This window comes from Leptidea sinapis, chromosome Z (assembly GCF_905404315.1).
Source record: "Leptidea sinapis chromosome Z, ilLepSina1.1, whole genome shotgun sequence".
NCBI lineage: Eukaryota > Metazoa > Arthropoda > Insecta > Lepidoptera > Pieridae > Leptidea > Leptidea sinapis.
In genome coordinates, this window is record NC_066312.1 from 7278198 (window position 1) to 7293077 (window position 14880).

At 36.2% G+C, this 14880-nt stretch overlaps 2 protein-coding genes across 2 annotated transcripts in view; one reads left to right on the forward strand and one right to left on the reverse strand.

Annotated features, from left to right (window-relative positions):
- The window catches only part of LOC126978298 (ATP synthase subunit gamma, mitochondrial-like), a 49258-nt gene extending 44064 nt beyond the window's left edge, over positions 1-5194 (reverse strand). The window contains exon 1 of the mRNA XM_050827052.1: positions 5000-5194. Within this exon, the coding sequence (XP_050683009.1) occupies positions 5000-5049 (50 nt within the window). The 5' untranslated portion in view covers positions 5050-5194. The remainder of the gene's footprint in view (positions 1-4999) is intronic.
- LOC126978288 (protein henna) lies at positions 25-13724 on the forward strand. The gene is made up of 6 exons (XM_050827038.1): positions 25-174; positions 6568-6871; positions 7989-8348; positions 9116-9378; positions 10950-11179; positions 12510-13724. The coding sequence occupies exons 1-6, from the start codon at positions 124-126 to the stop codon at positions 12664-12666; spliced, it is 1365 nt and encodes a 454-aa protein (XP_050682995.1). The 5' UTR covers positions 25-123; the 3' UTR covers positions 12667-13724.
- The last annotated feature ends 1156 nt before the right edge of the window (positions 13725-14880 follow it).

The window sequence follows — 14880 nt, forward strand, 5'->3', positions numbered from 1 at the left end:
GAGTGGTGTATTGTGGCGTCATAGAGTGAGAATAAAAGCGTTGCTCAAGCTTGCTATGTTTCTGTATAACTCGCGCATTCGAACTATACGGAAGTTATCTTGTTTTCATTACATAATATTACGATGGAAGTCCTCGGTCCACAGGAAAGCCTTTCTACTTCGCCACCAGACAAGGTATGTTATTAAGGCTTGCGAATTTCTGTTACATTATACTTTCTATGTTTGTTTATTCATATATATTTTTAAATAGTATAAAACAACGTGATTCTTCCAGGAGTTTTAAATTGATATTTGCACAAATATTTTCCTTTTAGTGGAATCGGTTGTATTGGATGAAAACCGCTCTAGTTAGACGAATGACTCTGGGATTGCGCGTTATTCAGAGTTATGACACCTACTTGAGCACAGAACACTTTTACTCTAACGAGACTCAAGTCTGTCACTCAGATCATCTCGTGTCAATATGTAAATATTTCTGTATGGAGCAATTTTTGTATGTATTTTTCTAATTACCAAAGATCGAGCTATGTAGGTAAGGTAAAAAATGAATTGAAAATCCAGTCAGTTTTTTGTTATGCAAAATAATATAATGTTTATTTATGAACATAATAATTTGTTAATGAAAGTTTATTAATGTAGGAATCATCCCGGTGGTGGGTATTATCGATTGAATAATAAAATTGCGAATTCAAAGAAAATTGTCAACGATTTGTTAATTAAGGTAATATCTATTTGCACCTGAACATATGTTGTCCAGTAATGGTAACTGATAAAGCGACCCCAATTTGTAGCCCAAGGTATTAAGATCTGAGCTAGAAGGGGTCTTCAGTTCTTCTTAAAACCAGAACGTTAATTTAGTCAAGCTTCTGTAAATCGTGCCTTTGACCGGATGCAGTCTTGCTTAAAGGCCAAGCTAAATTTCGAATCAACATGTTGCTGAGATGTTTTTCAACAGTATTTAAGACATTCTTTTGACACTTCGGCTATAGTCTTAAACTTCTTTTTCACATAACTCGAGCTTTGTGACTCCTTAACAGAAACCCTCCACGAAACCATAAGTGACGTAGGATGATGAGCACGTTGCTCTTTTCCAAGTCTTCTCTCTCTTCAACGCTCTTCAATAGTGAACATTTTTGCATCATTAAATTGAATATTTCCTTAATTTTCATCCACGTTTCGGAGTAGTAGGCATTCTGATCGAGCCACTCTCTTTATTTGTAGGGATTTATTGGGCATGTCCTGTACTTCAACGACAAGCATCAAGCTTCATGTCTTCTATTTTATATTATTATTTTATATTTCTCGCGATATTTTTTATTTTGTTTCCTGTTAGGATCTCAGTTAGTTCTGACATACTATCAGAACAGCAGCTGTGTTGATCTTTCACAGTTTTTGACAGTGGATGTGTTCGTGTATTTATCGATAGTACTATACACGAACATACAACTGATTCCTAGCTTTCGAAGTGTCTTAAAAATAAGCTGTGGCTCCATGCCTGATTCTGTTAAATTTAATACGCCATTCCATTAAGATTTATAACATAATAAACGCGATCTAATTTATATTTAAAAAAATAATAAAAACTCGAAGTTTATTATTGAAAATCTTTATAGCAAGACCTTTTAAATACGTTTGCCTTATAATTAATAATGTTAATGATAGTACAAACGTTAAACCATCGAGGTTACGACAATAACAACCAGTCACTGAACGAGCAAAAAATACAAAGAGCTTTTGCTGTTTTTCTTAGATCAATTCGTGCGTTAATGCGGATATAGTTTTTAATACTATTATTGCAAGAATGCCGTCGAAATTTTGCGATACAAGTGTTATTAATTACTTCGTGTGGAATTGATTTCTTTTAATAAATGCAGCCTTTGTTACTCGTAGCTTTAGTTGAAACCTGTTTTTTGGTATTACAATTGGCTCAGTTGATAAGGCTCTTAATATGTTTTCGCGTTGAAAATATATTAACTTGCCACATTTATAATATACAAGTAAGCCAATGTTTCATAAATAAAACGAAACTGATAATTTATCATAACCCTTGTTTGTTTTCTGTGACAAAACTTTCACTCATGCGCAAATTAAGTGTGGAATTAACTTTGAAGCTACAACTTTTAAGCCGCGTTGGTATGATTTTGTTCGTGTATTGAATGAGACTGAGCTATTACATCCGGGTATGTAACGCTCGTTCAGATAAAATGAGTCAAGACAAAATACTGATGAGTAATAAAAACACAACTATAACATAATATGTACCTAAATGTACTTTTTAAAGATAAATATAACCAAAATATCTTTTTATTTCGTATTATTAACCTTGCCTTGCCTAGCCTTGGTGAAGTTTTCGCATACTTTGCTTGCGGCGGCGTCGTGTGCCGGGTCGTCTACTTCCCTCAAATATGTGCGAAAGGAACGATGGCTGGTCCATTCTTTAACTCGTGCGCTGCTTGTGGTGCCAGGTCAAACTGTTATAGTATTTGTTTGCGATTACTAATTATGACAGTAATCACGACCATCATGTTCACGAAGCATCCTTACACAAACAATGAATTCAAGCTCTTCAATGTATAATTTTCAATCCGACATTTATAAAATACGGTTACTACCGGATTTATATAGAGTTGATAGGAATTAATATTTAATTAAATTTGCTTCCATTGCTTGAATATGTACCTACTACTGTCGCTGGATCTGTCGTCGATGGTGTCACACCGTCGCTTTGTGACTGTGTGCAAAACAAGAATCACTAAGATTTTATTATCAATAAATTAACTATGATTAATTTTATCTGCATTATTGATTGATGTGTGTTGTTGTGCTGTGATGCTGATAATTATTATTACAATGATGAAATATCAATGAAGCAATCTCGATTAAGTACAAGGAGTATTTATTTTTCTGTTATATATAACAGAATATAAATAGTTTCAGTAATATATTACTGAAACTATTTATAGTAGCGTCATAAAAAAAAACAGAAACTACAAAAATACAACAAAACTCAAAATGTAACAATGAAAACTTCAAAAACAAAGGAGTCCTAAAATGAAAATATCACGACATGTCACGGTAATAAAACTGCAAACCGTACTGACGTGTCAGGACGAGCGCGGCGGGGTTAAAGAGGTACGGGAGGGGGCTTCACGTGATAATATGGCCGATTAGTAATCTATACTAATATTATAAAGCTGCAGTGTTTGTTGTTTGTTTGTTTGTTTGTTTGTTTGTTTGTTTGTTTGTTTGAACGCGCTAATCTCTGGTACTACTGGTCCGATTTGAATGATTCTTTCAGTGTTGGGTAGTCCATTTATGCTAGGCTATAGAAGGATATGTTTTTTTTTTCAAAATTAGGGATCCGTAATAAAATTGCTGTTTTGTAACACAAGGTGTAAAATCGAAAACCTATTTTTGCGTGCGCTGCAAAAACTATTGACAATAGAACAAAATGATGTACAGGCTATAATATAGGCAATATTTTATTACTTATAAAACTATCGCGTGAATTATACTTTATATGGCAAAACAACGTTTGCCGGGTCAGCTAGTTATATCATATAATAAAATAACTATAATATGTATACCTTGGCGTTGCGTAGAGACGTCGCTTCATTGTGTGTTTTCTACCGCATTTATCACGGGGAGTGTTCTGAAGAGCTGTTTCACCTGATTCTTGCCGCCGAATTCCATCTTCGCACGACACGCCAATAGTTAGGATATCATCCCCACCATTTGGATATGTGGCGATCCTCCACTGTGCGGTTTCTAAGGAGTTTTCTTCCACGTACTACAAAGCTGTGGAATGAACTGCCTTATGCGGTGTTACCGAGACGGTACGACATGGGTACCTTCAAAAAAAGCGCGTACACCTTTCTTAAAGGCCGGCAACGCTCCTGTGATTCCTCTGGTGTTGCAAGAGGTTGTGAGCGGCGGTGATCACTTAACACCACCCGTACGCTCGTTTGTCCTCTTTTTCAATAAAAAAACAAGTCCCACTGGTTTCGCGCCCTTCATTAGAATAAAAAGATTATTATTGCAATAATGCAATGAAAAAAAATGGATAAAATTTTTTACGAAAATAATAAACTTAAAAAAAATACTTATTTTTTTAAGAGCGCTCTGCGTCTGCTCTTGATTGTGTTTCGACCAAAGTGGACACAAATAATGCTTATTTACTCGCTTATTTGGGTTTATATTTTTCCTGTCATTTTTCAAGTCATAATCTTAAATCTAGCATGTGTTCTAGACTAATAATATGTATGAGCAAAATTAATTCATGCTTTCTCTTCACATATTTAACAAAAAAAAATCGGGTTGAAAAAAATTGTCTCTCTTGTGTAGAGAAATCGTCCACATCGTGTAATTACGAGTATGTCGTCATCTGATGATAACAACTAGTTAATATTATCTGATATCTGAGTTCAACCGACAGTGGCCCAATAGGTTATCACAGTAATGCGGGCTTTATGTATGAGAGGAGCCTTATCAGGGGCGTAAGGCAAGTTGCAATCGCTTCGTATATTTCTCATTCACTCACAATAATAAATAGAATGGTTGCATATTCATTTTAGTAAAGGTAAGGTAAGGAAAATAAAGAGGGGGATTAAATTTAACGTAGTAGATAATTGATTGTTGTATAAGTGATTATTTTAACATTCCTGTAAATCAGTACATTGTTCAATGTGGTGAGTGAATTCAATGATTGCTAATATAATCAAAATTAGAAAGAAATGGATTCTGAATGTTTTATGATAGGTGAAAAATAGAATTACAATGATTTCAGCTTAGAAGGCAAAATGCCTATTTTCAGGCTGTACAAAATGGAAGATTGCATCTGTTTTTTAATCATATTGTGGTTTGTCCTGAACGTAGACCTTCGCTGCGATCTTAAGCTGCCCACTATTTATTGCTCAACATTTCAAAGAGCTTTCACGATGCTTCTTCCACAAGACACCCTCTAACGAAAAGCTTTAGCACCTAAGTAACCTAACGATACCTGAGAGTAAGACACAGCCTTCGACCTCGACATGTCCTAGTGGAATCCATCTCATCATGACACCATCGCGCATGAAAATGACACCGACAGCAGCACAACACACATACACACAACCTAAATACCACCGTTTAGTCACTTCACCTTCAATTTCGATGGCGAAGTCATGTTTTACGGCAATGGTTACACGCCTACAGCTTGACTGAGACTCGACTCTCGCATGAGACGACATTATGTTGTACGTTTTAAACACACTAGACAGCGCGAACCCGGTTACGCTGAAAAGGCTATTTTGAGATGGAAAAATGAGTCATCCGTATATCAGATGATGCCATCTTCGATTTGTGGTATTTCCACAAGAAAAAGCTTGTTAAATCTAAGCTCCTTAAGTATATAGTCTGTATCTATGGTCATGAGATAGCTTCACTGACCTCTACCTACTTTTACCACTGGACTGGCGGCTGTCAAAGTGCTTTTGTGTCTGTTTGATATTCGCCATTTTGCTGCTGATGGCCATATAGCGAGAGTCTGCGGTACTAAAACTAGTGATGAAAAAAATTGTTTTCTTTATTACGTTGATTGCAAAAATACTTCAGAGTATTGTACGTTCCTTCACAGCCATTTGTATTATACGTCAAATTTGTTCTCTGGACGCTCGCGAGTGTCGCTTCAAATAGGCACAAAAAATTTGCTATCAAGCATATGGAACAGCCTGTCCAATGGTATTTATGCAAGTCAGTCGGATAGCTATGATTTTAGATCATTGATACATCTGAAAACGTAGAACAAAATGGTTGAAAGAAATGAAGTTGACAGGTAACCTCTATTTTGATCAATGCACACACACTGATGCAAAATGACATATAAATCGCGAGTTTAAGACGTAGCTTTTCACGCACACTAATGTGATAAGCCTAGCCTGTTTTCATCGATTGTCTAGCAGCAAGAGGCTCTATCTATACGTACAAATTATTTAAGAAATTCGTGGCGTTAGGTGCCGGGTCGTCTCCTGCCCTCTATGTGCGAAGGGAACGATGGCTGGTCCATGCGTCGACTTGTGAACGGGTGCTGCTTGTCGTGCCAAGTCGACCTGTAATACTTAATAAGTCATTGTATTTGTTGGATGCAATTACAAATTATGACAGTAATAACGAGCATCATATTCACGAAGCATCCTTACACAAACAATGAATACAAGCTCTAAAGGTTGATGCATCCAATATACGATAATTTATATTTATACAGTTTATTCTTTATTACTTTTTATGAAATAATTTATATTATTTAAACACGACTCATATATTGGATGCAGCACCTTGCAAACTAATTTATAATGTATTTTACAGCCATTGTAAAATACATTGATACACAATCATTGTAAAAGAGCGGCCGTTGAGTTTTGTTCTTCTCACGAGCTCAACTCTTTCGAACATATGATTCAGTAATTTAAAAGAAATATTTATATTGACCAGTATATTGACAATCAAAAGCGACTTGATTTCACTATTTGGCATTTGTGTATATTCAAATAAATGAATATATTAATATTCATCTTTTAAAAACTTTTACAGCCAAAGTTGATGAATGGAGGCAACTACATATTGGAAGGCCGTGACTCCAGTAAATCAACATGGTTGTTATTTGCTCCCGGAACTCGAGACGAAGCCGGTTCACTTGCCAAGTTCTTGAGCGTTTTCTCGAGACACGGTGTAAACCTCAGCCATATCGAATCCCGGTCATCTGCTAGACGACCGGGCTACGAGTTTATGGTTGAATGCGAGCATGGGTCCGGAGATTTTGGTGCAGCGCTTAAGGAGTTGAAGGAAGAATCAGGATACTTGAATATTATTTCACGCAATTACAAGGACAATAGATGTAAGCTATCAAATTTCATTTGATCACAAATACACACTGACCCACATACACCTCAATATACCTCTCACACATTACTTATCACTAACACACCCCAACACCCACGTACATCTTATTTCTTAGTACACATATTTGTTAGTAATTAGAATATGTTTGATTGTCTGTCAATAATGTTATATTAATAAGCTATAACAAATGATTGCGAAACTGAAGTGGCAGTGGGCAGAACACATAGTTCAACGGACAGAAGGCCGTTGGGGCAGTAAAGTCCTCGAATGGCGACCACGTACCGGAAGACGCAATGTTGGTGGGCCCAAAAAATGGACTGACAATCTGGTCAAGATCGCCGGAATACGTTAGATGAGGGCAGCGCAGGACCGATCGTCGTAAAAATCTTTGGGGGAGGCCTTTGTCCAGCAGTGGACGTCTTCCGGCTGATGATGATGATGATGGTGAATGAGTAAGCTATGCAAGACTCCACGTCTTCCCACTCAGGCGCTCTAGTGCTTAAAACGAGTCTTCAATCATGAATATTGATTTTGGTACAAACTTGGTAAAGAAAATTAGCATTATGTATTTGTACCAATCATGTTTTTAAAAAATCTCTTTAAAAATGCTTATAATACTGTTTGCCGAAGACTTTTCTTTATTCGCTATTTTCGTATTATTGAAATTTACAAAAGAGGTTTAGTTTGATTAGGATGATTTGAATGAAACATTGTACTAAGGTTGTTTACAATGATTAACTCATCTGAGTTCTTATCATCTGGTAATATGTTTATATCGTCTGGGAGACTCAAACCCAATTCTGAACACCACGCGGACGCCGTCCGTCTGTGTTTTGGAGTGAAGGGCGCCGTAGCTAGTGAAATTACTGGCCAAATGAGACTTAACATCTTATGTCTCAAGGTGACGAGCGCAATTGTAATGCCGCTCAGAATTTTTGGGTTGTTCAAGAATTGAAGGGCAGGGTGTATCAATTACCATCAGCTGAACGTCCGTCTCATCTCTTATTTTCATTAAAAAAAGTGGTATCAAAATAAAATGAAGTCTAAGTTGCTAAATCTATGTAATAAAACTTATTTTTTATAGATAAACTGACTGTGGATTCAATTTTCAGCTGCTGTCCCATGGTTTCCACGTCGTATACGAGACCTCGACAGGTTCGCCAACCAAATTCTTTCCTATGGCGCTGAATTGGACTCTGACCACCCAGGCTTTACAGACGCGGAATACCGAGCAAGAAGAAAGTATTTTGCTGATATTGCTTATCATTATAAGCACGGACAGCCACTGCCCCATGTCGTCTACACCAAAGATGAAATAGCTACGTGGGGCGCGGTGTTCAGGAAACTTACTGAATTATACCCGACTCATGCCTGCAAAGAGCATAACCATGTGTTTCCCTTACTTATTGAGAACTGTGGATACAGGGAGGATAACATACCCCAGCTAGAAGATGTTTCTAATTTCCTTAAAGGTAAAGGATTTATTATTACGGGTATTGCACTTAAGAAGATTGTGATTCATCAAATGCAAAAGTTTATAAAAACTTTTACAAGAAGGAACTTAGCAGCCAACTTTTTAACACCTGTACGGTATGTACCAAATAGGTGTTAAATAAGATGTTAAAAAGTGTGGGTTATACAAATGTTATGACTTTTCCTTCAGTTTTAAATCCGCCTAGTTCCATTGAGTAACACTTATAATTATAACACTTATAATTATATACAAATAATTATAACATTTAAATCATTATTAATTTCCGCATAATAATTCATAATTCAATAAATTTTCTTTAAATGCTATCACCCGATAAAACTTCATCACGGTGAGGCTTCTACAAGAGATTGTCTCTAGCCGACTTTGCCCGAGCGTAACATAGCCCTGCTACTCGGATTAGTCTCTTTTAATACCCACAAGATAAAATTGATGTAGTTTTATTTCAAATAATACAATTGCTATAAAGAACAAAAAAAACCAAGAATATGCCAAATGTTTTACAAATACACACTTTGATTAAGATTGGTTTATTCGTTCCCGAGTTTATTTGCAGGGCTGCTTGACATTCGCAAAACTTTAGAAATATGATTGTATTAACAGTGTCTTCAGCGATATAGTTAATATTTTGCATACTCTCAGTTTATTCTCTGGTATTACTTTATGCCGCACCAAAGAATATGTAATAGTACACGTGGCTGATTTAATTATAAGTAACATACATTAACAAAACTCAACATGTTTCAGATTGCACCGGCTTTACGCTGCGTCCGGTAGCGGGACTCCTATCATCCCGTGATTTCCTGGCTGGACTCGCGTTCCGTGTCTTCCACAGCACCCAGTATATCAGACACCACTCCAGACCTCTGTACACACCTGAGCCTGACGTGTGCCATGAACTACTCGGACACGCGCCACTGTTTGCAGATCCAGCGTTCGCGCAGTTCTCACAAGAGATCGGTCTTGCATCTCTAGGGGCTCCTGATGACTATATTGAAAAGCTTGCGACGGTGAGTGATTACAAAATATTTGAGAGACCAACAACACTTATGTATTTTATGATAATATCCGGACGACCGAGCCTTGCTCGGATTTTTAGGAATGTACAAAACTTGAACAAAAAAAAAACTAATTGGACATCTGGATTCGAACCGGGGTCTGCTTTCCGGATCACCCAATGAGCTATTATAGTCTTGTATCTAGTAGCGAAATTTACCTTTGTGTTGTAATGTTATTGTAGCTGTTTCTCATTAAAACACGGATAAAACTATCTTTTTTTAAATTGAAACCTAGCTAGATCGATTTCTCGCCCCCGAAACTACCTCTATACTAAATTTTATTAAAATCGTTGGAGCCGTTTCCGAGATTCAGAATATATATATATATATATATATATATATATATATATATATTATGACTTATACTTACAAGAATTGCTCATTTAAAGATATTAGATTATGTACCTACCATTGACAAAATTGATTCATCGACCACTTTGCTGATAATTCGATTAGAGGGGAGGCTCCTTTGCACAGGAAGCCGGCTACATTATGGGTATCACAACGGCGCCTATTTCTGCCGTGATGCAGTAATGTGTAAACATTACTGTGTTTCGGTCTGAAGGGCACCGTAGCTACTGAAATTACTGGGCAAATGAGACAACATTCTATGTCTCAAGGTGACGAGCGCAATTGTAGTGCCGCTCAGAATTTTCAAATGAATGGAATGAAAAATGGGTAGGGCTTATCACTTACCATCAGCTGAACGTCCTGCTCGTCTCGTTCCTTATTTTCATAAAAAAAGCATTTGTATTTGCAAAGAGGATGTAAATACTACCTAATAAGATACTTACTGCCTAAGTAAAATTAAAATATAGTTTATAATGAAACGTGCAGTGTATTGACATAAGTTTAAAATAGCAGTAATTACAGTAATGCGACTGGCGACGAGGTGGAATCCGGCTAAGTTTAAAAGCGAAAAAGTTGCTTAAAATGTATTGGATTTTGGCTATATCCGTTTTTAACAAGATTATAGCCGTCATCTGACAATCTATCAATGACTGCACGTGTCATACGATCGAATGAATCGCTTTTTTCTTAAAGAGTTTCGATAGGCTGATATCTGCACCAAAAAGATTGTACGACTGTCAGTGTCTAATAAAATGTTAACAATTAATTAGGAAATGTATGTTCAAGCGAATTCCGACCTACTTGTTTATTATAACTGTAGACATTACGGTGGGTCATGATTACATTTCATACTATATGTATATATATATATATATATCATCACATATATATAATCAATACACTACGAACTAGAACTTAGGAGCTTCTTTTCCTTTTTCGTTAGATAAATAGGTGACATTTAGTAGCCAAAGCCAAGTACCAAAATAGATGAGATTTACAAAATTCTGGTGATTTTATCGATTAAATTCCAAAATTTTATTACTTTGGAAATAATTTAATACATTTAATAATGTAATTTTATACATATATTAATATCAAATTGTAAAAATGAAAAAATAAATTATTTGACTTTGTGTTCAGTATATTAATAATGTATGTTTGTATGTTTGTAGTGTTTTTGGTTCACCGTGGAGTTTGGTTTGTGCCGACAAGATGGCGAACTGAAGGCATTCGGCGCCGGTCTTTTGTCTTCATTTGGAGAGCTCCAGTACTGTCTTTCTGGAGAACCAGAGTTGAAACCTTTCGAGCCCGAAGTAACTGGCATTCAGAAGTACCCAATCACTGAATATCAACCCATTTATTTCGTTGCTAATAGCTTCGAGAGTGCTAAAGAGAAAATGATGTAAGTTACTTTGTATATATTTATGTCTATTTAGCTACAAAAGCATCATAAAATAAATTAATTAATACTGCAATAATGGGGTTCCCTATCGAATAAAGCCAAATAAAAACAACAGAGTACCATATCCATTGCTGGGACGAGCGGGGTTTTATATTCGTTTCACCGCACGATATTGCTAGTTCTAGGCTTCTAAAGTCATGCAAACACTCCCAACACACCCACAAACAATCCCAATTGTATGTTGAATGTCTTCATACGTAATATTAATATTATATCATTAAATAAAAGTTTTAACTGCTCGCACGTTTTCTTCGGCAACGGCTGTCGAAGCAACCATATCTACGACATTTATAACGACAATATCTTTCTACATCCCTTAAAATTATACAACTGCGTTTGAATTCGTTACGCCAACGATAGATGGTCGCTTAAGAAGTTTCTTAATACATAAATACTTCTACCACTACTTTTATTAATTTGAGTACATACTTACATTTTTATTTAAAAACTTTCTGCGCTGCATGGACCTTTAGCTGGTTTTAGTGCTCGACCGCCGGACGGTCAGCGGCGAGGTCTGGACAATTCAAATTCAAATTTCAAATATTTTTATTCAAACTAGGATGCGACATCACTTTTTGAAAGTCAAAAAACTACCACCCATTCCAAAATGAATGCCTCAGACCTGAGAAGAATGGACGCAACAAACTCAACGGGTTTTTTTTTACATCGAATAAATATGTTTTCAAAGTAATATTATAAAATTAAACTTATTATTTAATAGCCTGAGGGCGGTCACTCCAATCTGTGGTATCAATAAGAAAGTCATTTATGTTATAGTAACCTTTACCACACAAACGTTCTTTTAACAATTCTTTTGAATAACGTTATACTTTTGTTTTGAACATTTTCTGGGATCTTGTTGTAAAAGCATATACATCGCCCCACAAAAGACTTACTTACTCGACTGAGCCGAGTAGTAGGCATCATAAGTTTATGTCTGTTCCCGGTGTTAACATTATGGTTATGACAATTTCTGGCAATTTCACTTATGTGCCTATGAACATACATTACATTATCAATAGTAGCTATAATAATGAAAACATATGAACGCGTATGATTATTGGGTTGCAAGAGAACAGCAGATGGTATTCACTTACTATCAACTAACCCGAATACTAGCAATAATTTCCTACCGCCAGATAAATACAAACTAGCCGTGTAACTTAAAAATAGCATACACATTGTTAAGGATGGATTTGTTCTTCACGAAGTATCTTCCGATTACATAAATATACTTTCATGTAATAAAATATACATTCGTGATTTTCAGCAAATTTTCCGAAACGATTCCTCGAGACTTCGGTGTACGTTACAACCCGTATACACAGAGTATCGACATTCTAGACTCGCCCAAACAAATGAAAGATCTATTGCGTCAAGTTCACACCGAAATGGACCATCTGCTGAAAACTCTGGAGAAAATCTAATTAATAATCATTAGATAAGATATAGATGAATATTTAAAAGTAATTTAGAATAATTATTATATATTATATAGATTAATTGTAGTAATATTACGGAGCTTGGTTTATATGCTTTTGGTCATTGTCGACTAGTTTTAAATATTTTATAATATTCTTGTTTGTAAGCTGTCTTCCATGTTGTGATTTCAAAATTTGTATTATATCAACCCCTGAGATTACTTAAACGTCAATCTAAACGTATAACGGCCGTTCCTAATATTCAGTCTATCTCTTACTTGAGATAAAAATCAACGGTAACTCACCTTATCCATACACGCTGTCGGTGAATGGGACGACGTATAGCTTACCAGCAATAGAAGTTTGTCTTGAAATTGCAATTGACGCGTCCCAATATAAGGCGATAAGAATGACTTATCGGGTATATTGGGACAGCTTCAGATTAATGACAGCTAATTACTGACAGTAGAAAGTAGATAGTATATTGGGAACGGTCGTTAATAATCTGAATAGGTTCTATCTAGAGCCTCTTGCTGCTAGAAAACCGATAAGAACAGGCCAGGTTTACTAGTTTAGTGTGCGTGACAAGCAAGTAGAGATGTCAACCTCTTTTTTTGAGGTTTTCACAGCTGTCCAGTCTATCTAGATTCTAAACGTATAAATAATTTAAGATAAGATATAAGAGATAAGATATAATACACAAAAAAAAATATTACTAGATACTGACAAAGATGTTTATCTGAAATAGTTAACAAAATAGTAAAAAACAATATAATTTTTAATAATTTTGATTAAAGTTATAAATTAGGTTGATTATGTAAATTGGATCTCGAACGCAACAAAAGATCCTAAGATATATATATTTTTTATATTTTAGTTTTAAAACGTCTTGTTGATTTTACATAGTAAGTTAAGTATTATAAAAAAGCGTATTTTCAAAAAAAAGGGTTTAAAATTATAAAGAAAACGTTTTTTTTAAACAAACTTTACAGTTCCTAGATATAAATTTAATATCATTACATTTCTCAGATAATTATACAAATAATTACATGAAAATATATAATTTTGTTTGTTTTATTTATATCATATAAATAATAATTGTAGGGGACCAGCTTTTTTTCATTCCTTTCTTGAATAAAATTGAAAGAGCAATAAATTTGGTAAAAACTTATTACCACATAATCAAACAATAAATCAAATCAAAATCACTTTATTCATGTAGGTCACGGAAATGACACTTATGAATGTCAAAAAAATTTTTTCTTATTGAATCTACCGCTACTTCGTAAAGGGTTTAGCTATTTTTTTTTATGGAATAGGAGGACAAACGAGCGTACGGGTCACCTGTTGTTAAGTGATCACCGCCGCCCACAATCTCTTGCAACACCAGAGGAATCACAGGAGCGTTGCCGGCCTTTAAGGAAGGTGTGCTCGCTTTTTTTGAAGGTACCCATGTCATATCATCCCGCAAACACCGCACAAGGAAGCTCATTCCACAGCTTTGTAGTACGTGGAAGAAAACTCCTTGAAAACCGCACTGTGGAGGACCAGATGGTGAGGAGGGTATCCTAACTTGTGGCGTGTCATGCGAAGGTGGAATTCGGCGGCAGGAATCAGGTTAAACAGCTCTTCGGAACACTCCCCGTGATAAATGCGGTAGAAGACACACAATGAAGCGACGTCTCTACGCAACGCCAAGTGATCCAGCCGTTCACAGAGAACTGGGTTCCCGACAATTCGAGCTGCTCTGCGTTGCACGTGGTCAAATGGATCAAGCTGATACTGGGGTGCACCAGACCAGAGATGACAGCAATACTCCATGTGTGGCCGGACCTGCGCTTTGTAGAGCGCTAGTATGTGGGCCGTCTTGAAGTATTGCCGTGCTCTATTAATGACGCCCAGTTTCTTTGAAGCCAATTTGGCTTTGCCTTCCAAATGACCACGAAATTGGCAATCTTTGAGATTTCGTGACCCAGTATTCCGATACTAGGCGAGAAGAGCGGTGATACGACAAATGGGGATTTTTTAGTGGTAAACGCGCAAACTTGAGTCTTCTGGGGGTTAAATTGGACAAGGTTCAATTTTCCCCATTCCGCGACCTTCTCAAGAGAGGACTCGATAGAAGACACAAGTTTCTCCCGGCACTGGTCGACGATTTCTCCAGAGAGACCTGCATGGCCCGTGTATACGGCATCACCAGTGCTGTGGTCTGCATAGCAA

Bases quoted from the DNA above. Each gene is read 5' to 3' on its own strand.
- LOC126978288 (XM_050827038.1), top strand. From the start codon at position 124: ATGGAAGTCCTCGGTCCACAGGAAAGCCTTTCTACTTCGCCACCAGAC. The intron at 8,349-9,115 runs GTAAAGGATTTA...AACATGTTTCAG, and splicing joins TGTTTCTAATTTCCTTAAAG to ATTGCACCGGCTTTACGCTG. The intron at 9,379-10,949 runs GTGAGTGATTAC...GTATGTTTGTAG, and splicing joins ATATTGAAAAGCTTGCGACG to TGTTTTTGGTTCACCGTGGA.